Below are 27,147 nucleotides of genomic sequence, written 5' to 3'. Positions count from 1 at the left end.
CATCCAGTGCTTGGAATGGTAAAAAAAAAAAAGTGCAGCTACTCTGTACCAGAGTACCTGCTTGTTTCTGAAAAGTGCCGGTACTCTCGAATTAAATGCATTACCTCTCTCTTGAGATGTGCCGGTACTCTCCCCCTAAAAATAAAAAAGTGCCGGTACTCACCGGCCCATTTCAAGCACTGGTTGCATCAGTACCCACACCATGTTAAGCACAGATTTTTTAGCTTGCGTATATTTAAGCCACACCCTTAATTACATCGGCCACGCCTCTTTTAAAGACCTCCTGGTTTTTTCATTCCACTTAAAGCCCTGCCAGGGAGCCATACTGAATTCCCAGGCAACACATCTAGGAGAAGCGTACCACGAGTCTATAGTAGGAGAATGTCTATATGTCAACAGTTGAGCGGCCAATTAGATGCCATTCAGCTAATTATTTGTAATTAATACCACTAATGGAACCCTGAATAGTCTTCATGACCAATTGTATTCTAGGTACCCACAGGAATTAGTATTGTTTGTGCACGACCAACACTAGATATTGCATCACCAATGCGATACATAACCCCCCCCCAAAATCTATAAAAATGGATTGTCAGAGAAAAATTATATTCTATTCGAACAACAATATTTTATCCAGCTTCTTTCACTGTTCTTGAATATCGATTTTTTGCATTGTTCACAATAGTCAATTTCAATTTCCAATCTTTATTTCGGCCCAGTTGGACCATAAAAGATGCATAAAAAAGAAAACAGACATTACATACAGTTACCATTTACATAATTTGTACTCCTACAGAAGGTATCGGTGAGTTTGGAAATCGTAATTTAACTAAGCTAAGAACTAAAAAGGCATAGTTCTATCTGTTCTTTAGCTTAGTTCGATTATTGTTTAAGAATCGTAAAAGCATACATTTAAAACACTCATAACAAGAGTTACGTACAAGAACAAAAAATGGCATGAAGATAAAACATTTGTCCATGTTACGTAAATAAATTCCTTGCGTCATAGTTGCATTCGTGATTACCCAAACCCATGGCCGATTTACATTGTTACAGGGTGATTGGAGGCGGAAAAGCCATGACCACACAGTGCACGGAAGTTACTGCGCTTCATGTGTGCTGGCTCTGCCCTTGGTTTTAGTTGAGGGGTGAGTACCCTGCTTGGATAAAAGTCGCATAAGTCCCAGATGGATATAGGGCCAACACCTTCACGGGGGTACAAAGATCGCAGGTAGGGAACGACTGAACTGCTTCTAAATTTTATAAGAACGAGGTCACCATCAATGTCTTTTTGTAAGGGGCCTAACCAGCCCACTCTTCTAACAGATATGATGGTCCCATCAAAACCCATGGGCAGGGGCCTGTTTTTTGTTAACCAGTATATGACTTTATTGAGTAAGTCTTGTTCCCGCTCAATTTTTCCATTTTTAATTACTGGAACTCCTGCTAGAACACACACAAAGGGTGCAGCCTCCGGGGGTAGCTGAATGTGAGTTGTGTTATTTTTTGGTTCTACTCTTATAGCAGTACGTTGTAAAGGACCCGGTTTATGATTGACTTTAGGTGCATTGTGGGGTAGAAGGGTAGGGACCAATGGTTGAGATTGGTTATTGCTGATAGTACCAGGTGGATTGGAACAGATTGATGTTACAGAATTTTCAGAACAAGTTAGGTTGGCCTTAATGCTTTTCTCCATTCCCAACAACCTATCCTCTAGGGTGGCGATTTTAGCAATTAATGGCGAGATGAGTGAGCCAACCATTAGTTCAATCTGGGCCAGAAAGTTCGCATTGAAAGAGGTAATCCATTGATCTATTTTATCTTCCAATTTTAGAAGGGTGTTAGTCGCAGTCAGTGGAGAGCTAAAACACAGTTTTTGTTGTTTTGGTTTATTCCCTATGGGCTTGGCCCCATCCCACTTCCTTTTACTAGATGAGGATAGAGGAGAAGTAGTGTGTGGTGTTTTGGCATTGGATTGGGGAATTTGTACCAGAGGACTGGCGATTGGGGTTGACATACTGGGACATTTAGCGTGGCAAGGGGACGAACTTGTGCTTACGTTTCTAGCTTCCACAGTTTCGTAGCTTGATTTGCAGAGGAAATTTAACTCATCCAACAGCGAAAGATGTTGCACTGTACCATTCGTAGGGTCGGCCGTTTAATCAATGGATATGCTAGAAGTGGCAGAATCATTCATAATGGCGGTGGACGGAGATGGCCTTCCTAGAGTTTGTGGCCCTACGTTCAAGCCTCTCTGGCTGATTGATTTCTTGGTCGCCCCCTTATGAGTCATCATGGGGTGTGTAATGTTTAGGCTATAATAAAGCCTCAAGAGAGTCGAAGATTTTAGAGAATTTACAGCTAAGGTCCAGTTTGTAAACCCTTGCCAAATTGTCAGTTAGTTCAGAAAAATGGTACCTTAGCAATGTGGTGAAGTCAGGGGGAGTGGCCCCGTCCCGTCCTCTTCGTGCCTCGGAGGGCCACAGAGGGCCCGCCCTTTGCCCGGGCTTAGCCCGGCGCGTCCCGCGCGCGTCCTCGCGGGACAAGGGTCAGCACTGAACTTTATGCGCCTCCTGGCGCGGATTGATGGGCAGGGCAGCAGCGTCACCTGGAGCCTGACTGCGGGGCTGCTGGGAGTGGTGGTTCCGGGCCGGCAGAGCCAAGCCCGGCCGGTGCAGAGGTCAGTGGAAAGTGACGGTGATGTGTTCTCGGCGGAGCAAAGCCCGGCCGAGCACAAATTCCCCCTGTGATAGCAGCACAAAGTCCTCGGGCAGCACTGAACTTTATGCGCCTCCTGGCGCGGATTGATGGGCAGGGCAGCAGCGTCACCTGGAGCCTGACTGCGGGGCTGCTGGGAATGGTGGTTCCGGGCCGGCGGAGCCAAGCCCGGCCGGTGCAGAGGTCAGTGGAAAGTGACGGTGATGTGTTCTCGGCGGAGCAAAGCCCGGCCGAGCACAAATTCCCCCTGTGATAGCAGCACAAAGTCCTCGGGAAGCACTGAACTTTATGCGCCTCCTGGCGCGGATTGATGGGCAGGGCAGCAGCGTCACCTGGAGCCTGACTGCGGGGCTGCTGGGAATGGTGGTTCCGGGCCGGCGGAGCCAAGCCCGGCCGGTGCAGAGGTCAGTGGAAAGTGACGGTGATGTGTTCTCGGCGGAGCAAAGCCCGGCCGAGCACAAATTCCCCCTGTGATAGCAGCACAAAGTCCTCGGGAAGCACTGAACTTTATGCGCCTCCTGGCGCGGATTGATGGGCAGGGCAGCAGCGTCACCTGGAGCCTGACTGCGGGGCTGCTGGGAGTGGTGGTTCGGGCCGGCGGAGCCAAGCCCGGCCGGTGCAGAGGTCAGTGGAAAGTGACGGTGATGTGTTCTCGGCGGAGCAAAGCCCGGCCGAGCACAAATTCCCCCTGTGATAGCAGCACCACGTGTCTATAGTAGGAGAATGTCTATATGTCAACAGTTGAGCGACCAATTAGATGCCATTCAGCTAATTATTTGTAATTAATACCACTAATGGAACCCTGAATAGTCTTCATGACCAATTGTATTCTAGGTACCCACAGGAATTAGTATTGTTTGTGCACGACCAACACTAGATATTGCATCACCAATGCGATACATAACCCCCCCAAAAATCTATAAAAATGGATTGTCAGAGAAAAATTATATTCTATTCGAATAACAATATTTTATCCAGCTTCTTTCACTGTTCTTGAATATCGATTTTTTGCATTGTTCACAATAGTCACAAGAAAGAAATATACCTTTATTAAGGAGTTTTTAGTCCTTATTAACATTGCAATTGCACTTAATAAAAGTATGAAACTCATTTAAAGAGTTTAAAACAAAAAATCTAAACATCGAAATCATTCCAAATAAATTAAACGCCACTATTAATGCCTAATTTACTCCATGATATTCTAGTGACCAAACCAAAAAATGTGAGCGCAATCAGAACATTTCCCAGAGCAAGACAACCGGCACTAAAGGTCAAAGCAGAATAGAACATGACATCCTAAGTACAAATAAGAATCCCTTCTGAAGTCATATCATGTGTTAATCGACACTTGTTCATGATGTCTTGAGGGATACAACCACATCCCCACTAAGGGCCGCCTCTAGGGCGGTGCGACCGGTGAGGGTGCGGACTTCAGGGGGCGCCATGTTTGCAAGTTTATTTTGTTTTGAAGAGCCCCTGCTGCCGCGTTCTTTGCCGCCAGCAACTTCCAGGCAACAATAAAAATGTCAAGATAACTCCGGTGATTAATGTTGTTCATGGAGAGAGATCAGAGTTATGTATAGTTGAGGTTTTGATTAATCGTAAAATAGGGCACAGGGTTAAAATGCCTGCCGCAAATAATGTGTACCATGCAGATCACAAAGTGCATATCATGTAAATAGGTCAGTGGGCTACTGCTTTTCTAAGAGAAATCATTTTCTTACTTGCAGCTTATTAGTTAAATCCGAATATAGAACAGTGAATTATTAACTGTCATCGAAGAACTGCATGCAAACTGCAAAGTATACATTAGAGCATCGATTAATGGTGCAAAGAGTTCATTTGGGTACAAATCGATTTTTATTATTAAAGAGAACCCCCAACTATGGTGTTCCGTTTTCAATTCTGAGTTTGTGCTTCTTCAGACCAAGCACTCTTAACTATTCTGCCTACCAGTTTGAATGACATGTCACTCTCACACCTTGTAGTCCTCTGGCTTATGTAACTTTTCCTATACACTGATTTGCACAAGTATGATTGATTGTGCGTGTGAGTGATGCAAAGTGCTCGGACACCCTACACTGGTATGAGTGGTGCTATATAACTAATTAAATCCATCTGAATGGGTGTGGTTATGGAGACTTGAGGGGCACTGTTAAAATGTGGTGGCGAGGGAATCCGTGGTGGTGGTCACCCCCTCCACCATGGATGGGGGGGGAGGGGGCTGGGGTGCCAACAGACATTGTAGCACCGGGTGCCACCAGCGCTAAAGCCGCCCTGTCCCCACTCAAAAAAATATGAAATTGTGGCTCCACTGAGATAACTGAATGGATTTGAGACCATGCTGTCCAAATCTAGCCAGAGTGCCAAAGGAGGACTAAGTGTCCAGGACCTCAAGGCAGGATGTCCCCTCCAAATACAAAAAGAGGGTATATGAATCCAAATGTTGCTACCAGACTCCTGGGGCAAACTGCATGTATTTTAGGCACCAAAACAGACAGTAAGTCCAAAGCTAGGGCCAATGAGGCCCAATGCCACATTGGTGCCCCTGTGGGGGACTGATGATGTTGATTCAAGAACACCAAAAGTGGATGCCAGTCCAAAGAGAGGGCTGCTGAGGCTCAATCCAGCAGCGATGCCCATGAGGGACATGAACAGTGTTAACTCCAGGACACCAAGGCAGGCTGTTGTGCAAGGAAAAGCTGGTGATGCCCAATCTACGTGTCACAATGATGTCCCCTACTGTGCAGTACACTTGAGTTTTTTTCCCATGGTTTCCATATTTAGGAACTCTATCCTCACTAGGCCTGGGTGTGAAATTCCACTCCACTTGCAGAGTTTTATCCCAATTCGCGTAGAGCCTGGAGTTCTGAAAAACTCCACGGAACAGTTTTTCCTCTCCCGCGGTTCTCCAACGTTAAGTTGGAAAGTGTGGAAAATCTTACTCCATACCACCTCTCGCGAGATTTCTCAACACAGGCAGTCATGGCTGGTCGCTACCGCTAGCAATGAGAAACCTTCCGCTTGCACTGAAGAACCTGCTGCTCTAGTAGAACATCTACTCGAGCAGCAGAAAGAAGCATCTCCCTCTTGCCCTGTGCAAGGTGCTGTTCGCCTTGATTTTACAGCGCTGGACAACGACCCAGCATTCAAAATCAGCACGACATATCCGCCGCTTGTGGACCTTTGCGTAGTGCAGCAGAATTTTTTTGGCTCCCTTCGCGGAGTTTCACTAACTCAACCCAGGCCTCGTCCTCACACTAGTGGACTGGTTTTTGAAAGTTCTCAATAATTCTGAATTTATTCCCTTATTTTAGTTTTCTAACTTTTAGAACTCACAAGGCCAATCACTTATCAGGCCTAAGTTTTATTTGCCAAATTGATTTTTTTTTTTCAATGTTCCACCACAAGTTGCAAGCAGCGACATGTATTTTTGTTGGAAAGACAAAATGAGCACTGCGGCAGTGCATTTGGTTTTGAGACTCCACAATTGGCAGAATCAGTTCGAGTCAGCCCATATTGTTCAGAATGAAGAGGCAGAAAATCCAGCAGAATTTGTTGCCAATTTAATATGTTCTAGTCTATAGGAAATATGCATGAAAGGCTTCATGTTTTGCATTATATATATATTGGGCCAGATGGTGTTATTCTTAATGTGTGTGCCTAATTATTTAGGGGTGATATTTTGCCCCCTTTTTGCACTGTACCACACACACACAACTAATACTTTTGAAAAGTAACTGTAATTATCAAACTATGATTTTTTACTTGCTGTGACATCTGTCCGTAGTTGGCGTTCTTTTCCAGGATCTGCAGCCATTACCCACAGCTATCATGTGACCCACTGCGGCATCCATTTGTAAATATATGCAACCATTTAATAACTGTTGCCATCGTTCAGAAATATCTTATCCCACTCAACAGCTTCAGCCATTTATCAATATTCATAGCCGCTTTCCAATAGATGGCCATTTACTAAGATTTCAACCTGCTCACTCATCTTGGCAGTCATTTACTAGCAACCACATTCATTGATTTCTATCTTCATTAGTTCACTACTAACTGCATTAATTGACTCTTGGTGCATCTATTTACCCGTAAGAACAGACATTTACTAATATATCTTAAGTCATTTACCCAAAGCTACAGCCATTTTCCAATATTTGAATTAATTCATCCTTAACCAAATTACCAACAGCTGCAGTCATTTAACACTTTTAGTAAATTGCCAATAGCTGAAGTCATATCTTTAAGTTACCAGTGCGTGCAGTCAGCATCCAATAGCTGCAGTAACAAACCCATAAATACAGACAATAGATCATATTTGCAAACACCGACAACCATTAATCCTGAAGTAAAGTGATAGAGACATACACGGGGCTATTTACCCGTAACTGCAATCACTTAGAGTCATTTATCCTTAAACAGAGTTATTAACAAACAGCTGAAGTCGTTTAACTTTAGTATTTATTGAAAAACAATTGTAATGATTTACCAATAGCTGACATCATCTATCTTTAACTACAGCCGATTATCAATCGCTGCAGTCATTTACCAATTGCTGCATTAAACTAGCTATAGCTGCAGTCAATAATCCATAATTGCAGTCACATGTCCTTAACTGTACTAATTTACAAATAGCCACAGTCATTTATCCTTAAACACATTTTATTTTTACAAATTGCTCCTTTATGCTTAGCTGCACTCACTGACCAATAGATGCAGGCAAAGCCTTCTTCTTACCCATTTTGTCATTTGCTCTATATTTCAATTCTGACTAAATGTCAAATATAAACCTGCAATCTTTACAACTCCAAAAGATAACTCGGTGGGAACACGCTACAACGGGGAAGTTCATTCTTTGATCAGCAGGACTGGCAGGGTTGGATTAGGAATAAATATCGGCCTGGGCACGCTAAAAAAAAAGTGGTCCACATTTGCATTTTGCCTTTCCGTGAAACACTGCTTTGGCCGAATTTTATGTTGAAAAAATGGGGGGAGGGGGGTAAAAAAAAAATGCACGGATTAGTTTACACTGGTGAAACATACGTGAAAACAAGTGAAGCCACTTCTGCTCAGGCCCCCTGCCACCGCTCAACATGCATACATTAATGGACTGGCCCACCGAGAGAAAGGGAGTGACACCTCTGCCCGGTGATAAAAGGGAGGTAATGGACGCCCATCTGCCTTCAGATAGGCCACTGAGGCACCCACTGGGCCGCTGGCGGTATCCGAACAATGCAGAAACCACCCAAATCGGCCCCCCAGACTGCTCACAAAAGCAGCCCACAGCTGGAACTGGACACCAGCTCCTCGGGCATTGCCCGAGTGCCCGCGTTACCAATCCAACCCGGAGGACTGGCACCTTCCACACAAACTTGGTGCAGTAGATATGATCTGATTTCAAACCCCTCACACAAATCCTGAGTGCGTGAAGTCTTACGCCAGTAAGTACTGGAATGAAGTAGGGCATGCCAGTCCTTGGAGCTGGTTGCAGTGGAGACATACTACCCCCCTCTTGGCAGCTGCCGGGAAACAGCATCAGTTCTTGGAACCAGTGAAGTAGTTTATGTTCTACATGTGGACAATGGCCTGACCCGAAGAGGTACTGAGGTGGAAACGAAATAGAGCAGGAAGCTGAAGAGATTCTGTGGCCTTTTCATCTGCTGCTCTCTATAGAAGCTTGCACGATGGTACAAGAGCAAAATGAATCGGCGAGATTACGTCACTATTCTTCCCTTCAAATTGTTGCACACTGCTAGGTGCAAACAGAGACCCCAGTAGTGTTCATGGTGAATAGGCGCTCACTGCTGAAATCTGTGTGCAACTGGCTGTCAGAGGTTTAAATCAAAGTTGGGTCATCTCATGCTTTTCACCTGTTAGTACCATTATGCTGGCTAATAATATGTGTATTTGTAAAGTGCACGTTAACCCATAGTTATATTGGCTCTGAATAACAGATTTTTACTGCTACCCAACTCAATGGTACTCATTTTATCGACCTCAAATGAATGAAAGGCTGAGTGGACCTGCTGGGATCTGAACCTTGGACCATGAGGTCAAATACAGGCCCCTACAGCGGACACATTAGTCCACTAAGTTCAGACCCGGCTATTATAAATAAAGGCCATTGCTTATAGCACTGTGAAAATTGTAAATCTATGATAGTAAAAACTGCACAGAAACAAGTTCACTTTATTGCTATGAAATAAATGGGTGGGTTTTTACGGCGATAAATGAACTGGGAAGGGAGACTTTGGTGGCTAATCAGTCATCAACTTAAGCTCTGGTGATATGCAAATTATTTAAGGTAAGGTGCATTGTGGGTGTACCATAAGTGGTCAATGGCATTATCCTAAAGTGACTCACTAGGCTGAGGTACCTTTAATACTCTTGCTGGAGAGGAGAGACCCTCTCCAGGTAGTGGCTGAAATAAGCCCTAGGAGCAGCACTTGGAATAACTGCAGCCCAGGGAGGGGTGAGGTGGGGGGGAGGCAGCTAAGTGGAGCAGCTGGGCCATTTCTCTTTGTTCTATTCAACAATGCTTTATCGCCAATTATTTAGAGATTCATATTACCATTGCTGCCATCTATTTAGAGGTTCGTAGGTAGAATATTCTATATTTACAAGTCTTAGTGTCTCTCAAATGTTCACAAGCGACCCAATATTCTGTTTCTCCCCTTCACCTGTCTTCCTCTGTTTCTCTCTACTTCTTTCCATTGCTAGTTTACTCTCTCTTTCACTATTGCATCGCTTTCTCTCTAGGTCCCTATCTTCCACTTCTCCTATTTATCACTCTTTCCCTTTCTTTTTCCCTTTTCTCGCCAATCTTTAGCTCACTCTTCTTTTTTGCCTTTTACTTAATTCATGCTCTCACAATTTCCCTATCTTTCTCCTTCTCCCTGTTTTTCTTTCACTCTTTTTAGATCTCGCCTACCAGAGCGTGTAAGCTATCTGGTTGCAAAAGACCTTTTGTGGGCAATTCTAAGTACTTACAGTAGGCTTACAGCCCGCTCACTGCTTCCATTGATTTTCTTTGTTGTCACTCATGTGCTTACTTCTTCTTCACTGGCTTTCCTTCCTCTTCTTGTGTTTGTCCCTCTCCTGGAGCCTAGCCTCTTTACCATCCTTTTGACTGACTGACCTGGATTCTTCCACTCAATTTTTAGCCACTACATTTTTCTTTTTCATCTAGCACTTTATGAGAAAACAGGAGTTTCCTAGCTAACTCCTCCCTTTTGTGCTTCTCCCTCGGTGAAAAAAAGCCCATGCTCTGAAATATTCTCTACCTTGTCTGCTGCTTCCCCCAGCCCATGCTCTCATTTACATGTTTCTTTGCAGCTTTTTTTTGGAGGGCTCAGCAGCTCCCATTTGCCACTAGGCTTGCCTCTACAAGAAAAGCTCTTTTGAGCACTTAACATTTGTTTTATTTTTCATTTACTAACTGAAGTGACATCCGCACGTTTGGATCAGTCAGAAAAAATATAAAGAAAGAAAGATGATGGTGCTGATGTCATTTTGTAGGCACTTGCATGTGTGTATTCATCATAACGAATGCATGCGCCTGTAGAATGACAAGGCCGGCAACACCGGCGACGCCATTGCGCCGTTTTTTTTTTTTTTAAAGGCCTCAATAAAAAGCATTGGCATAGCATATATGACTACAAGGCGGGACTATTGGCTTTGCAATGCTTGTTTCCCTCATACTATTCCATTCTCTATTGTTCATGCTCTGTTTGTTGATTTCTTGCTACAACTTTAAAAATTGGCTTTCTAATCTATTGCTCAGGTGAAATGCGGCTAGGCCCATACCATAAAAACATATTAAATAATAACCTTATTGAAACATGGGCCTTCCTGGTGACTATGGTACTGCAGTACACAGCCTTTCTAAACAGAACATTGCTCAATATTGTCGTAAAATGACAAAAATCAGCAAACAAAATCCACTACTATGTGCCGTACAAAATAGTATTCCACCACAGTCTCCTGCGTCACTTTTTCTGAGCACCTACTTCACTTTTTGGTAGAGTTATTTCTCATGACAAAGAATCTGCTGTTTGTATGCACATTGTAACAGAAAAAGTACGTGACAAGTACAGTAATGTAAAACAGCAGACCTTTTATAAGATGTTCAACAAAGACAGGCATGATTTGCGCTGTTTGGGGCGCATGACTCTTATTCAGACGTGTTTTATGGGTGATTGAAACAGGATGGTGAATACAAATACATGTAATTGTTATAAAGAGTGAAAACTGTCTTTCTAGATGCGTGGCCTCTAGTTGTTGTCCAGGATTGCTGTCATAAAGTGGTTGATATCGTCCAAGGCATGGGCCAGATTCCTTAACCCTCTCGCTGGACTGTGCAAATCAAAAATCATTTTAAAAATGTCTTTATTGTTTTAGTTAATTAAAACCATAACAATTTTTTTATTGAAATGCAATCTGAAGTAAGAGAAGTGTGAAAGTGCAACTGTGCAGAATAACGTGCAGACTCACTCTTCTACTGTAAGTTATGATGACCTTCTCACTGAAGTGTGCACTAAGGGTACTGACATTTGCACAGACCGCCCAGTGCAAAAACAGTACTTGTACCGACCAAATAGTATACAAAGGAAAAAAAAACTGTTTCGCATCCGTCCGGTCAGTCACTGCTAGTGCTTTACCCAAGTTAGTCTGGCAAGAAGTGAGCACCTCGTTAAGGTGGGAGAAGTTTCCGGACATCGCATATATGAAGATTTAGGGGCCAATTTACTGCAGCCAGATGGCTGCCCAGGGATGGCTGGCTACCTGGCCGCAGAGATTGCTTGTAGTGTTTTTCACTTGTTCGGGAACTGTAGTTAATCCGGAGTTGCAGCAGGTAACTCCGCTGCGGAGCAATGGCGCCCCCTTCCTTAGGGTCAGGCTTCCGGAAGTATAGAAACAGCAGTGCCCACTCGTGGTATGTACCCGCCTTTTTTTGAACATCACTAACTTCGCACTTTAAAACGTAAAAAAAAAAAAAGGAAGGCAGTTCACAGACACTGTTCTTCCCAACTTTGCACATCCATAGTTCTGACAAGAACTTGCAGACCTGTTGGGCATTATATGCGGATAAGGGATAACGAAAACACGCTCTGCATCTCGCAGTGATTTCCTCGCTTACCTTGGGGGTGTTGACGTTCTCCTCTTCCATGAACGGATGCTCAGCTTGGCAGACCGATGGCGGGAAGGGGAAAGCGTCTGTCGTGGACGTGTGCGACAGGACCGGGGACCTCATTAGTCGAATATTCTGCGACATCATGTTCACGGGAGTGGTGACCGCATTGGCCTGTACATAAGTAAATATAAGTACATTATTTTAATTATTTAAAAAAAAAATACATTTCTCACAGTTACAGTGTGATCTCGTGTCAGCTGAGGCTGTAAGTGGCTGAATAACTAATGTGCTAGCACATCCACGAATATTTTTTGCCTGTTTGAGAATCAAAATTGAAGATGCATTTCGGAAACTTTCCTATGACAGACCTCGAGACAGATTTATTTCTGGGCATTTATGTGCTCTTCTCTATTAAGTAACACAGAGTTGTGCCCATGCTTCATGGGTTGAAAATAATTTTTCCATAATCTTTTCTGTTGCCCTAAAAAGGTGCTACCTTGACTGTCTGACTTTTTTCCTTATGAAGACTCCATCACATAATACAAAGCAGGTTGAATTGTTATTTACTGTTCTGGACTAAACTATTTGATCGTTTGTTGTTTAGAGACACAAGAAGAAGATTTTACCCCAGCTCCTGAACTCTAATAAAGGAATTTACAAAAACCTTACATACTTCATTTTTTGATCACGAGAGACCATACTTTGTCTCTCAAATTTGAAACAGAAGTGACAGAGCAGTTTCTGATCCATCATCTTGCAAATTCTAGCACCCTTTCTTAGTCAAACGAATTGTTTAGGTTACCTTGGATTCAATAAAAAGTTACTTTACCAGTACACTATATTTTTTAGGCCACTCGTGATGCTTTGAAAATTAACTCCGGCTGATTTATTATTTTCTTAGACACCTTGCGCCCAGAAACAATGCAATTTCGAACTGGACTTACTTCAAATGCTTTTGAAAGGAACTGTCATTTTAATATGGTCATTGAAGATCAGGCATCCATGTACTTTAGTATGGACTTGCTTTGAAATGTAACCTCCAAGGGATGTGAAAGGGGGATTAGAACATTAGAACACCGGGAACACCACTGAGGACTACATAGTGGCCCTACATGAATAATGCAAAAAGAACAATTGATGGACAGAATGCAGAATAATGTCATACATTCACCCCAGTACAGAGATCTGGGCCTAAATCCATCGTTTTGTTGCTCCCCATTCCATTCCAGTTTGAACCCAGCCATATGCCAATCAGTCTTAAACCATAAACACAGAGTCAAGACTGATTTGCACATGCCCAGGTCTAAACTGGGGTCGCATGGCGAGCAAAAGAATGATGGATTTTACCCAGATCTCTTGACTGGGGGTGAATGTTTTGATTTGTTCTGCATTCCGGCCATCAATTGTGTGACTTTTGCTTTCTCGCCCTAATTGCGCCGGGTATGCCCAGACGTGGGTCCCGGGTTCACTGTGCCACTGGATTCAAGCTATCCTGGCTGATGAGGGGTGAAACCCCAAAACCGGTCCTAGAATGCTTGTTTCTGGTCCAGGGGGGTCCGGCTTAGCAGTTCGAGCTGGACTGTTCCCATGAAGCACAAGGTCAAGATTGATTTGCATATGGCCAGGACTAAACTGGGGTGGCATGGTGAGGAAAAAATAATGGATTTTAGCCAGATCTCTTGACTGGGGGGGTCAATGTTTAGATTTGTTCTGCATTCCGTCTATTTTTTTGTGTGTCTTTTGCTTTCTCGTCCTAGATGAATAATGGCTGGTATAAGCCTTCTTCTCCAATATGTGTCTTTCTATTTCTCACGTTTTAATTTAGTACATTCTACCCACTGTGGGTGGAATGTTCTAACAGCCTTTTAGCCCTTCTGCCTCTGGCTATACAGTTGTTATAATTCAGGTTCATGGCCTTTAACAACCAATGTAGCCCCCGGAAGCGGGTTATAAGGCTATACTGGACCTCAGGCCCATAATGGCTGTACAGAAATTCTGTCCCAACATTCTAATGTCTGTCTTTCTGTTTCCTAATTTTAATTTAGAACATTCCTCCCCCAGTGGGGTATGTTCTAAAAGCCTTATATTCCTTCAGTCTCAGTATATAACAGTTCCTAAAGGTCCTTGCAGCATTTTGGGGCTTTAACAACTGCTAACTGCCCTCAACAGCGGGCTATAATGCTTGATTAGCACACATTTTCTTGCTAATGTTTGTTAGGGGTATTAAAGAATGAAAATGTTATGACAGTTAATGCAAAACCGCTATCTCTTTTCTATTATATTTGATATTGAAGTTCCCGTTGCCTTCAACCAAATCTGTACCAACAACAATTTTGTAGAAAATTCGAAATTAACTATGCAGACACGTAACAGTCTGGGAGCAATCCTCCTCTATGAATAAGAAACTGTTTGGATTGGTATGTAACACACTGTGTAACATGAGCTTCTTAGAAGATAAAGTCAGATTAGAAACGCTCAAGATACGCCCAGCTCTTACACAACATTTTTAGTGCTTTACCTTCCCAGTGGTGTTATAAAGGCTGCTTTTGAAAATAAATCTCCATCTGGCACCTGTTCCAGAAATTATTGGTAAAAGGAATGTACCAGGCAAGAATGGCAAAAAAACGGTGTTTGTTCAGCTTCAATTTAAAAAGTTTGCGGCACACTTATTTTATGCCCTGGTATAAAGATTTTGAAAATGTGTTATTTGAAGGGCATTTTCAAGGCATATCATATTCGTATGGTAAGGAATGAAATGCAATTATGTGGGTGGAGAGACAACATTTTTTATCGGGTTTTAAAATATATAAAGGAAGCTTTAATATGCTGCAGCGCAATTCTTAAGTCCAGACTTTAAAGGGTAGTACCTTGGTCTTTATTGGTAACCATGGTGATGATTAACGGGCTGCGTTTCTGTGCTGAAGGCCTATTAGACACTCTTATGTCGTTGCTGGTGTTAATGTGGAAGCGCAAATGTGCCCTGTTGTTCATTTATGTGAACCATTACCACATCAATGTAGCCAGTGCCTGAAATGGAAATATAAAAGTGCTGGTACTCACTTTTCCAGAGTATCTGTGTACTATTGAGAAAGGCCAGCACGTTCTCATTATAATTATTGCTCCCCTCCTGAGAAGAGCAGGTACTCTCCCTTTCAAATTAAGGAAGTGCAGGTGCTCGGTACCTGCACATTTAAAGCAGTGCGTGTACCGATACTTCACACATGTAAAACTGGCTAAGCAGATTTCGAGGTTAAAAAATAGCATGAATAGTTAGTGTGATTTTTTACAAATTGATGAGGACTGAGAAGTAGTTCATATTTTGTAAAAGTGCCTGCCACTGTGTTGCTGATGTCTCGCTCTGCTCTACATGTGATGTACTGCCTTATGCGGTGCTGTGTAGGCAGTGACTCGAGTTTTACTGTTAATTTAACAGTGCTGCTAGGTTTATGTGGTTTTGATAGAATTGTAATTTCTGTTCCTTTTTTTTTGAAGAGGAGTAGATGTATTTAGCATACTCGGTGTGTGCTACTAAAAACAAAGCTAAAAATGACATGGCTTGGTTTGTAATCGTTAGCACTAACTCAATTATGCAGCAAGTAAATAAGATGTGCTAACGAAGTATTTTTCCAAGTAGTAGTGTCTATAAATTGGCTATGTGCAGCACATAAAAAGCGATTCAGTCAAGCAGATTAAGGGGTAGAAGAATCCTGATACACATGTAGTGTCCTGTCCTTGGAAGAAAACGTGATTTCAAGCTCCAGGAAGCCCCCAGAGTGCTACACAGAGAATATGAGCATCACAGCAGAATCTACAGCTCCCATCGTAAAGAGCATCATGATATATTAATGGTGTAATGGAGTGCTGCTCATAGAACAGTACTGAGTCTTGGGTCCCGTAGAAACAAGTTTAGAGAAACCAGCATGGGATTGGACACGTAGCTGTGACAATACCCAATTGAGTTGGTCTTTTTTATTTAGTTTTTTACATAATGCATAACCTTTCAGTCTAAGGCACAGGCAGATGCAGCGATTTGCCCACAATCACAATTTTTGTCATCAACTTGGCCACCTCACAAAACCCCCCTTATCTGTCAGGCCTACCCCAGCCCTCACTAATATAGAAAACCGCTGAAGACACCACACAGTGAATCATAACAAATTAACAGCTCACCTTAATTCTCCGAACCCACCCACCACTCCAGCCTCTCGTTGACTGCATATTTGGCCCTGTAGAGTTCTGCTGAGTCTGACTCGATCTGTGCTATACGTATATCGTAAGTGCAAATCTGCCTGATAGCCCCTAGAGTATTTTTGCAACTACCTTTCCACTCACTGAAGTCCCAGAGTGTGACTTATGACCATAGGGGTACTCTTTAAAGGTTCTTTTTTGGAACAAAAATTACGACTACAGGCGAAGATGTCATGGCCAGAAAGTGTGGTTGGTACCTCCATAAGAATGGCCCCCCTACCATTTAAGGACAACAGTTTTGCCTTGTGATGCAAGAATCGTGTAGAAGGTATTTTGCTTCTAGGTCACAGAAGGGATGGTGTAATGCCTGCAAGCTGCTCGCTTCTCAGCCAAAATTATTTTAGAGCAAACAAATGAACAGCTCTGACCTTTACATGTACCCTCAGGCTGAAGGACTCGACCGGTCTCTGCTTATCTTCAGACAAAAATAATCCCAAGGTTCAAAGGAGAACCCCAGGCCTGGGACTCCACCAATAGGATGAGGTTATTGCCCGAGAGAAGAGGGCACGAGGCCAAGCGTGCAGAGGACACAAAATGGAAACACCCAGCCAGGAGTTAACCCTCATGGAACACCAGCACAGGGAACAGTAACAGCACATACACACCTTCCAGAGAAGACCCACCACAGAGCAATATTGGAGTAAGTACCCTTAGCAAATAGGGTGCATAAAAGACAGCAGTGCAGCACATACTAAACTAGGAACCAGGAAGAGAGAATGTCAGTAAAGTATAGCGAGGAAGAACGCAGAACACAGTGCACTTTGAAGGCTTGCCCTTATTTAAGGATATAAGAATGGAACCTACACACCTGTGAACCACAAACTTATAGTGTGTACAACATAATATATACATAGCTAGAAACTGTTAGCCTATAGTACAGTCTTAGAGACAAGGTAATACAGAACATGCCAAACTATCTAAAAGTACATCCACACAGAGAATAGTAGTGAAGACCAGGCTTAACTAGGAACCAGTAATCTGCAGTATACCGGCATAGATAAAAGTAATGAACAGTACATAGAACTACAACACACTAGCCCACAGTACACCCACACAGAGAACAAACTACTGGCCAAGAGGCAGTGCTTAACTTGAGCCAGAGGTTTCCGGTGCTCAGTACCGACAATTAGTTGCCAGCATTGGTACTAGTAACAGTCCACCACATGGTGGCGCTGTCTGTTTAATTTTCAAGGCAGCACAGTAACTGTGTTTATTAAGTCAATCCACATAGAAAATTAATGCTTCCAGCCTCTCACACCATTATTATAGCCTTGTGAGGCATGAAATAGTCTGAACTGTGTCACTTGTAGAAGTGCGATGGTTCGGTGTTATGTTAGTATTGTCATTGGCAGCGCTGGCAGGGGCAATAGATGATGCAGGCTGCAGTGGCCTTCGAGAAAAGCCCTGGCACTTAATTATTTACAAATTAAGGACTGCCCAAGTTAATTTTCATGGAGAACAGAAATACAAAATATACCGAGTTTGCAGCCTCAACAATAGTGTGTCCTTATTGTGGACAACAGTGCAGGACCCCGCCCATAGTACCCTGCATACAGAACAGTAACATACAACAAAACCAACTACACAAACAAGGAACCACTGGCCTAGAGAAGACCGCCACAGTACATCCGCATAAATAACAGCAATGCAGAACACGCATAAGTAAGGACTAATAGCCCATGGTACACCCTCACAGATTAAAGTACGGTAGAATGCATATAACTAGATACCACTAGCCTAGGGTAAACATCACAGGTCAAAGGAATACAAAACATAGCCAACTTTAATACAGCTGTAAATAGTATTCTCATATTGGAAGGATATACTCAACTAGGAACCCACAGTACCCCCACATAGTGAACAGCAATGAAAAACCTGCATAACTAGCAATCAGTAGCTTAGTATACACCCATGGAGGGTACAGTAAAGCACAGAGAACAGGGATATCAGAAAATATCTAACTAGGAACAAATAACAGTGTGTACTTCTATAGAAACCAACGCTATCAGACTGCATCGTAATGAAAGGCCCTCATCCAATGTATAGCCGCACTGAAGAAAGCAAGATAATATCCAACGCAAATGGGAATCAGTATCTCCAAGTAGGCAATGAAGGGAAAAGTAAGGAATATGCTACTTACCAGTATGCATCTGTTCTTGGCATAGAGGGCTGCAGAGTGGTACATTTATGAATAGATCGCCATCTGGTGTTGGGCTCGGATGATTGCACTTTGTTTTTCTTCTGGAGAAGTCTTTGTCGTCATAGGTGACTCCTCCTCTCGGTGTTAGTGCGCATGGGCATCGGCTCCATCCTTAGATTGTTTTGCCATAGTAGGGTTAGATGGAGTAGTGTAGTATAGTACATAAAGATATGCCCATGTAAATGTATCTAAATAAGATAATGTTGGGACAGACACAGGTTTCCGGGGAGGCAGGGAGGGCATGTACCACTCTGCAGCCCTCTATGCCAAGAACAGATGCATACTGGTAAGTAGCATATTCCGTTCGAGGCATATGGGCTGCAGATGGTACATTTATGAATAGATTGTACAGCAGTTACCTCCCTAGCGGTGGTCACCAGTGTCTGTCGCAACTGTTTGAAATAGAGTTTTTAATACAGCTTGGCCCACTCTGGCTTGTTGTGCAGCCTGTACATCAACACAGTAGTGCTTTGTGAATGTATGTGGTGTAGACCAAGTTGCTGCTCTACATATGTCATCTAGGGGAATGTTCCCTAAGAATGCCATAGATGCTCCTAGTTTTCTTGTGGAATGAGCTCTAGGAGGAACAGTTAATGTTCTCTTTGCTTTAATGTAACATATTTGTATACATCTTACAATCCATCTTGCGATGCCTGCTTTAGAGATAGGATTGCCCTTATGTGTTGGGGAAAATGCTACAAATAGTTGTTTAGTTTTCCTGAAGTCTTGTGTTCTTTCTATGTAGTATAAAATGGCTCTTTTAACATCTAGTGTATGTAGAGCCCTTTCTGCCACCGTCTGTGGGTTTGGAAAGAAGACTGGTAATTCCACTGGCTGATTGATGTGGAATGCTGAAATTACTTTAGGCAAGAACTTTGGGTTTGTTCTAAGAACCACTTTATTCTGGTGTAACTGTAGGAATGGTTCTTGTATTGTTAATGCCTGTAATTCGCTTACTCTTCTGAGTGAGGTAATAGCTATAAGGAATGCCACCTTCCATGTAAGGAATTGTATTTCGCACCTATGCATACGTTCGAAGGGTGGCCCCATTAGTCTGGTGAGTACTACGTTGAGGTTCCAGACTGGGGAAGGTGGTAATCTTGGTGGAATGACTCTTTTAAGACCTTCCATGAATGCTTTTATCGCTGGTACTCTGAACAGTGATATGCGCTGCCTGTTTTGTAGGTATGCTGCTATAGCTGCTAGATGTACTCTGATAGATGTGTACGCTAGATTACATTGCTGTAAGTGTAATAAGTAGCAAATAATCTCCCTTGTTGATACGTCTAGAGGGTTGATATTGTTATTAGTACAGTGTATAGCAAACCTCTTCCACTTAGCTGCATAGCATGCTCTGGTGGTTGGACGTCTCGCTTGTTTAATTATTTCCATGCAATTTGGGGGGAGATCTAAGTACCCAAATTCTAGGATTTCAGGAGCCAGATCGCTAAGTTCAATTGAGTTGGATCTGGGTGCATTATTTCTCCATGGTTCTGTGTAAGGTGCATGGGTAGAATTCGTAGCTTTTGATGTGGCACTTGTGAGAGTTGCAAGAGCGTGGTGAACCACGGCTGTCTTGCCCACGTGGGTGCTACTAGTATCATGGTCATTGAATGTTGTTGCAGTTTCCTGACCACTAATGGGATTAGTGGGAGAGGGGGAAAAGCGTATGCAAATTTGTTGGACCAATTTATCCATAACGCATTGCCCTGCGACAGGTGATGTGGGTACCTGGACGCGAAGCTTTGGCATTTTGCGTTCTGATGAGTGGCAAATAGGTCTATCTCTGGTTGTCCCCATCTTTGGAAGAATGGCTGCAGTATTTGTTGGTGCAGTTCCCATTCGTGTATTTGGTCCGACTGTCTGCTTAAGATGTCTGCTATCTGGTTTTGAACTCCTGGTAGGTGTTCGGCTAACAGATAGATGTTTTGAGGAATGGCCCATCTCCAAATTTCCTGTGCTAGTCTGGATAATTGGAGAGAGTGCGTCCCCCCCTGTTTTTGAATATAATACATTGCTGTCATGTTGTCTGTTCTGATCAGGACTGCTTTGTGGATAACATGTATCTGAAAGGCTTTCAATGCTAGAAACACTGCCAGTGGTTCTAGATAGTTGATGTGCAGTGTTCTTTCCTGCACACTCCACCTTCCTTGTACTGTGTACTTGTCCATATGTGCTCCCCATCCGGTGAGCGATGCGTCTGCTGTTATTGTCACCTGTGGAATTGGCTCTAGGAACGACCGCCCCTTGCTAATGTTTGTTCTGTTCCACCACTTCAGAGAGCGGTGTGTGCGGTCGTCTACCAACACCAGATCCGTAATCTGCCCTTGAGCCTGATTCCACTGTGTCGCTAAGCATTCTTGTAGCGGACGCATTTGTAGTTTTGCATATGGTATTAGCAGTATGCAGGATGACATCATGCCTAATAGCTGCATGAACACTCTTGCTGTTAGTGAGTGTTGTGGCTGAAATCTCTGAATGATTGTAAGCATTGCTTGGACCCTGACTGGGTTGGGGTACACTTTGGCTTTTTCTGTGTCTATAGTAGCCCCCAGATATTGTTGAACCTTGTTTGGTTGTAGGTGTGACTTTGTGTAGTTCACCGTGAACCCTAGCTGGTGTAGTAGCTGAATTGTCTTTTGTGTGTGTTGCAGACACTCCTCTTGCGACCTGGCTTTTATTAGCCAGTCGTCCAAGTATGGGAAGACATGAATTTGTTGTCTTCTTAGGTGAGCTGCTACCACTGCCAGGCATTTTGTGAACACCCTTGGTGCCGTCGTGACACCAAATGGAAGGACTTTGAACTGATAATGTTGTCCTTCTACCACAAACCTGAGGTATTTCCTGTGGGCTTTGTGAATAGGGATATGAAAGTAAGCGTCTTTTAGATCCAGTGTAGAAAGAAAGTCCCCTTTCTTCAGTAAAGGAAGTACTTGTTGGAGCGTGACCATGTGGAAACGTTCCGAATTTATGTATGCGTTGAGAGGTCTTAGGTCCAGTATTGGCCTTAGAGACCCGTCCTTTTTTGGAATTAGGAAGTATAGGGAGTATACTCCTGTTCCCTGTTGGTGCTGTGGAACCTTCTCTATGGCATGCTTTTGTAGCAGTGATATTACTTCTTGTTTTAATAGTGTCAGGTGATCTTGTTTCATTGGACGCTGTTTGGGGGGGATGTTTGGTGGGGTAGCTGTGAGTTCTAGGCAATAACCATGTTGGATAATTTGTCTTACCCACTTGTCTGATGTGATGTTTTCCCAGACAGGTAGGAACTGTGATAGGCGTCCCCCTACCGGTGTTATATGGTCTGGGGGAAGCTCTATGAAGTCACTGTTTTGGGGTTGGAGAGTTGCGGTTGTTGTTGTTTCCGCGACCTCTACCCTTGTTGTTGTTACCCCTGTATCCACCTCTAGAATTACCTCTGGGTGATGTAGGTGTAAAAGAGGTTTGCTGTTGGTTTGTACCTGTACTTTTGGATCCTCCTCTATAGGTGGATCTACGAAAGGAACCTCTTTGTGTCGGCTGTTGCAATGCTCCCATTGATTTAGCCGTTTCTGTATCCTTCTTCATCTTTTCTAGGGCCTCATCTGTCCCTGTGCCAAAAAGTGTTTTCCCATCAAAAGGTTGGTTCAGTAACGATGTTTGTACCTCTTGTTTGAACCCTGACACTCTGAGCCATGCATGTCTCCTTAACATGATGCTTGTATTTGTCGACCTTGCCGCAGTTTCTGCCGCGTCTAGGGCGCACTTTATTGAAGTGTTAGTAATTAACTTCCCTTCTTGTATAAGTTGATCTGCTCTCTTTTGATGTTCTTTAGGGAGATGTTTGATGAGTGATTCTAACTCATCATAATGCGCTCTGTCATACCTTGCAAGTAGTGCTTGCGTATTAGCTATGCGCCAACTGTTTGCCGCTTGAGATGCTACTCTCTTGCCAGAGGCATCTATTAGTTTAGACTCTTTGTCAGGAGGTGGAGCTTCTCCTGTAGATAAAGAGTTTGCTCTCTTGCGAGCGTTTGTGACCACTAGTGAGTCTAGAGGAATTTGTCCCTTAATGTATATTGGGTCTTTTGGAGCTGCCCTATATTTTTTATCAATTCTTGGGTTCAATACCCTAGCCCTCACTGGGTCTTTGAATATCTCTGATGTATGACTGAGAAGGCCCTTTAGCATTGGTAGTGTTCCTGATGTTCTTTGTGCAGTAGGTAGTGTTTCTAATAAGAAGTCCTGTACTTGAGGTTCTGTATGTAGGTCTACCTTATGAAATGTTGCTGCTCTAGTAATGAGTTGTGCAAACCCAGTATTGTCATCAGGAGGTGAAGGTTTTGAGGGCAGGGGTGTGGAATTTTCCAAAAAATCTACTTGTCCAAGGGACAAAATGCCACCGAGATCTACATGTCCTGTAAAATCCACTTGTCCCACCTACTCCCGTCCCACATCAAACATAAGGGCACCGGCTGACAGAGAAACATTAGTGCTTCCATTCTTATGAATAGGGCTCCCGGTTTTATGTGGTATTTATTTTTTTGACATTTCTGTCTGTATATTATCCATATTTATTTTTTGTCAACTTTATCTGTATTTATCCATATTTATTATGAGTTTTATGAAGAAAAAAAAGCTGAAACTGGTATATTTCCACATTTATTTAACCAATAAAAATGCAGTCATGCTTGAATGCCTGCCAGGCTTCAGATATGAACACATGCAGAAGATAAATCAATGCACTTATGTGAAAATATGCACATTTCAGTATCCACTTTGTTCATATCTACTGCTGTTTAAGCTTCTTTACTAAAGTTCCTTTTTTTAAACCCCTGACCTATCAAGCCACACAGTTATTGGCCTGACAATCATGAAAAAAGTGTATTTAGAATCGCTCAAAAAGCACCCAATTTCAGTTTTTAGCCATATTTAAAAATAAATACAGATAAGAAAATAAATGGTTTTCTGTAAAAATGGAAAGCAGGGAGTCTTATTTAAAAAGAAAAAGTTAATTTGGTTGAAATAAAATATTTGCCAATCTAAGCATGGAAGCTATTTTTTTATTTTTATTTATCAAGCTAGAACAGGTTCTCTTTCACAAAGAGTATCTAAATAGTTCTGGACTGTCAAGAATTCTGCCACATCACAAATAGCAGATAACTACTGTAAATAAACTCTGCACTCAAGCAGGATGTTGCATAATGTCACAACTAATTGCAACCAGTACTTACTTAACTCACTGCTTTAAAAAAAAAAACATGATCACTAATAAGGAACATCTGTCGCCAACTAGCCACAGCTATCCAGAATACTGAACTATCCCAAAGCATGCAGACATATCACAAATAACGGACAGTCATCACAAACATATGATTCAAGCAAGACTGCAGAGATACAATCACCAAAAGAATCCTGGACTATGATTAAATAATATAATGTGAACGTGCATTTGCAGAGCTATTTGAGGCAGAACTGAAGTGCATTGCAGAGCTGTTCATAGAGGCCCAGCCCCCCTGTTTCACACAAGCACACACACACACAGACTGATCTAGTTGTGTTCATTGGCAGAGCTCTGCATATCTATTTGTATAAAGTAGCACATATCAAATGAACACACCACCAGAATTGAACTCCTGCTTAGTGAAATCAGCATTTTCTCTTCTTTTTTAATGCTAGTACCCTTCATATCTTCCTCACCACTTACCGATTTCACTTGTTTCTAATATTCTAGCCCGAGTTATTTTAAGACATGACTACACTTGCATATGACCTTCAGACTCACTGAAAGTGCATTTCTAATAAAAGAATGACTTTTTTTGCAGTTTAATAGCGCAAACTCTACCTGAACGTATTGGAGCGCTTAGATGAGCGCCAGTTACATTACTACAAGGACACTTATTTATTTCTGAGCGTATCACTGTTGGCAGCTGCACGAGAAATATCAAATGATATGTGAACTTATGCAGAGGGGACATTATTCTGACAGATGCCAATACAATATTAAGGCGATCATTGTAGTCTTCACAGAGAAAGACAAAGTGGCTGCTCGAGGTACATCAGGTGCCTCCCTGTGACCGGCCTTAGGCATTCTCTGCTACACTTTGAGCGCGGCGCAGCTGAAGTTGCAAAATTAAGTAAAACAATGTGTGGCTCACTGTGCCTGTTGCTCCCCTTATACTCAGTTAGGCAGCGCCCTTCCGACCACATAAGCACACGCCTGCAGATAACTTTATTCCACTGTAGATCACGCCTGATATCACTGCATGCTCTCCTTTTGTCTCCACCTATACTTACTTTCTCCTTCTGAGGTTTTTAATCTGCTACTGTATGCGCGCCTCTTTCTTGCCCCCAGTGCAGCGCTGTCTCATTTTATCACGCCGGAACATTAAGCTGATTAATTGCCCAGCCAAAACACAAGCGCCCTACATGCCTCCTTAGTGGTGGAATTGGAAAGCCTTTCATGACCTTTTGCGATGGAGGGAGCGTTCTTCAGTGGAAATACTAATCCCGGTCACAAAGAGCTTTTACACCGTCAGCATTAGAACAGTCAGGCGGCTACTTTCGTTTTCCAAAATCAATGTATTTTTAACCCCCGCATAAAGTCCTGGCACTGATGTGGCGATGTGTGCAGTGCTCATGCTGCCCGCAATTAACTAACATTCAAAGGAACAATTAAGTCTCCTTTTACAATTTATTAAAGATACACTGCAGCGACGATGCTGAGGCATTTGCAGTTTAAAAAACAATGCGCACAACGGGCTAAAATAAATTAATCCCGAAAAATAGGCACTGGCAAATTGAGCATTTTCTCTCACAAATGGGAAAGATATCGCTCATTTATGAGAGAAATTGCCCAATCCGTGTCAGACGTCTGGTATGAAAGGGACTTTTAATCCACTCTGCATACCAAAAGAAATGTGCGCAGTCGGCAAGCGAAGTGATGAGTCAGCCCGCACTTTCTGCAGCCACAATGATGCTGCATTAGCGACGGGCTGTCAGCAGGCAGACATTAAAGTTCTAGTCTAATATTTCAGTGGAATCTGTATCCATGCAGGGAAAAATAACACTAGCAGTGCTATGGCGGGCGCCTTGGCAGTGCTTTAATTTTACCTCAAATGGAATTTCCTCGCTCGCGGAGGTCCCGAAGTTCAACTGCTTGCTGAGAGTAGTGACGTTTCACTCCCCAGCCAATCACTGGCTACAGCCCAGTGAAGTCATGGCCCGCTAGCCAATCAGAGGGCTCCAAAGGTTCCCAAGGCTCTCTGCAAGCCCACAGCCTATTTTCTTGACGTGATTTAATGTCCTCTTGTCCGTAGGACAAAATAGACATTAAATCTTCTTGCCCGTCAATAAAAACCACATGGTTCGGGCGTCGGGCGATAGGATTCCCCCACCCCTGTGAGGGATATGACTCAAGGTCGGTATCATTACCTGATCCCACATTATACTCCTCCCATGGGTCTGCCTCCTCTGGGATTGTGTCCTCATCATCCCCAGGGTGTCCCCCCTCCCCTGTGTCACTCTCTCCATCTGTTGTAGGTGTAGATGGATGTGTGGGAGGAATATCTGGCCTATTGTGAGGAATAGGCGAAGATGGTGTGTGAGGTTTGGGAGAAGGGGGAGGAGTTGTATTCGTCCCCATTGTTCTCTTCTTTGGATGAGCCTTGTCGTCCAAATGTTCATGTTTCCTCTTTTTAGGTAGTTCTGTGGCTACCTTGCCAGTCTTTGGGTCAATAAACAAAGTCTTTTGTTTAGGATCCGTTCCGTGTTCCTGTGTCGGTACCGCAGTTTTCGGTTCCGAAAGGTGTCTTTTCTTTGAAATGTCCATTTGTATTTTCGGTGCCGAAGTTTTGTTCGGATCCGACTTCTTCGGTATCGAAGATGTCCCCGGTGTCGAGGGTGTTTTCGGCGCCGAAGCGTGCTTCGGTGTCGACATGGACTGCTTCGACTTCGAGCTTTCCTTGACCTGGTGCTTCGGTGTCGATGTGGTCGGTTTATCGGAACCGGAACCACTATGATGGGGGACCGAGTGTTTCGGTTTCTGTTTCGTTGCCGGGCTCGAAGGCGGGGCGTTGGAAACTTTTTTCGGTTGTCTGACCGGGCTCGAGGGCGGGGTCGACACCGTGCGGGGTCTGTTTTTCGGTAAAGGGACGTCGTCACTCACGGTTTGTTGGACGTCGATTTCCTCGACGTCGGACTCGTCCGCTTCTGACCCCGCCTCGTCGGCCTCTTCTTCCTCCTCTTCTGGGTGCTGGTCCTCGAACAGCTCCGGGATTGCTTGTGACTGCATTCTCGATACCTCGTGTCTTCGGGCTCGACGGTTTCTAATCGTCGATTTTGACGAGAACGCTGCACAGGCCTCACAGTCCCTGGATTCGTGTTCAGGGGACAAGCAGAGGTTGCACACCTCGTGTAGGTCCTTGTGTGGGAACTTAGCACCACACGTTGGACATTTTTTGAATGGAGTCCTTTCCATGGACCCCGGGCTGGACTACGTCGAGTTTCTCGTAGTCGTCGTCCTTCGAACCGCGTCGGTATGGAGTGAAGTCGCGTTCGATAACGATACCGTCGATTTGGAAAGGAATACGCGCCGGTTATAACCTTCTTTGTTGAAGTCGGTCCGGAGCGCTTCGATCCTCATCCGAACCCGATGGCGGAAAAAAACAATCTAAGGATGGAGCCGATGCCCATGCGCACTAACACCGAGAGGAGGAGTCACCTATGACGACAAAGACTTCTCCAGAAGAAAAACAAAGTGCAATCATCCGAGCCCAACACCAGATGGCGATCTATTCATAAATGTACCATCTGCAGCCCATATGCCTCGAACCAGACAATACGTAAATAGCATCAGTGGAAT

At 43.5% G+C, this 27,147-nt stretch overlaps 1 protein-coding gene across 2 annotated transcripts in view; it reads right to left on the bottom strand.

The window, feature by feature from the left end:
• SIK2 (salt inducible kinase 2) overlaps positions 1-27,147 on the bottom strand; it is a 428,969-nt gene that overhangs the window by 41,903 nt on the left and 359,919 nt on the right. For both annotated transcript variants that reach the window (XM_078682308.1, XM_078682309.1), the window contains exon 9: positions 11,864-12,028. In XM_078682308.1, coding sequence (XP_078538434.1) covers positions 11,864-12,028 — 165 coding nt within the window. The remainder of the gene's footprint in view (positions 1-11,863; positions 12,029-27,147) is intronic.

Source organism: Lissotriton helveticus, chromosome 3_1 (genome assembly GCF_964261635.1).
Source record: "Lissotriton helveticus chromosome 3_1, aLisHel1.1, whole genome shotgun sequence".
Lineage (NCBI taxonomy): Eukaryota > Metazoa > Chordata > Amphibia > Caudata > Salamandridae > Lissotriton > Lissotriton helveticus.
Note: the sequence above shows the minus strand (reverse complement) of the source record. Positions and strands in the feature narration are given on the sequence as shown.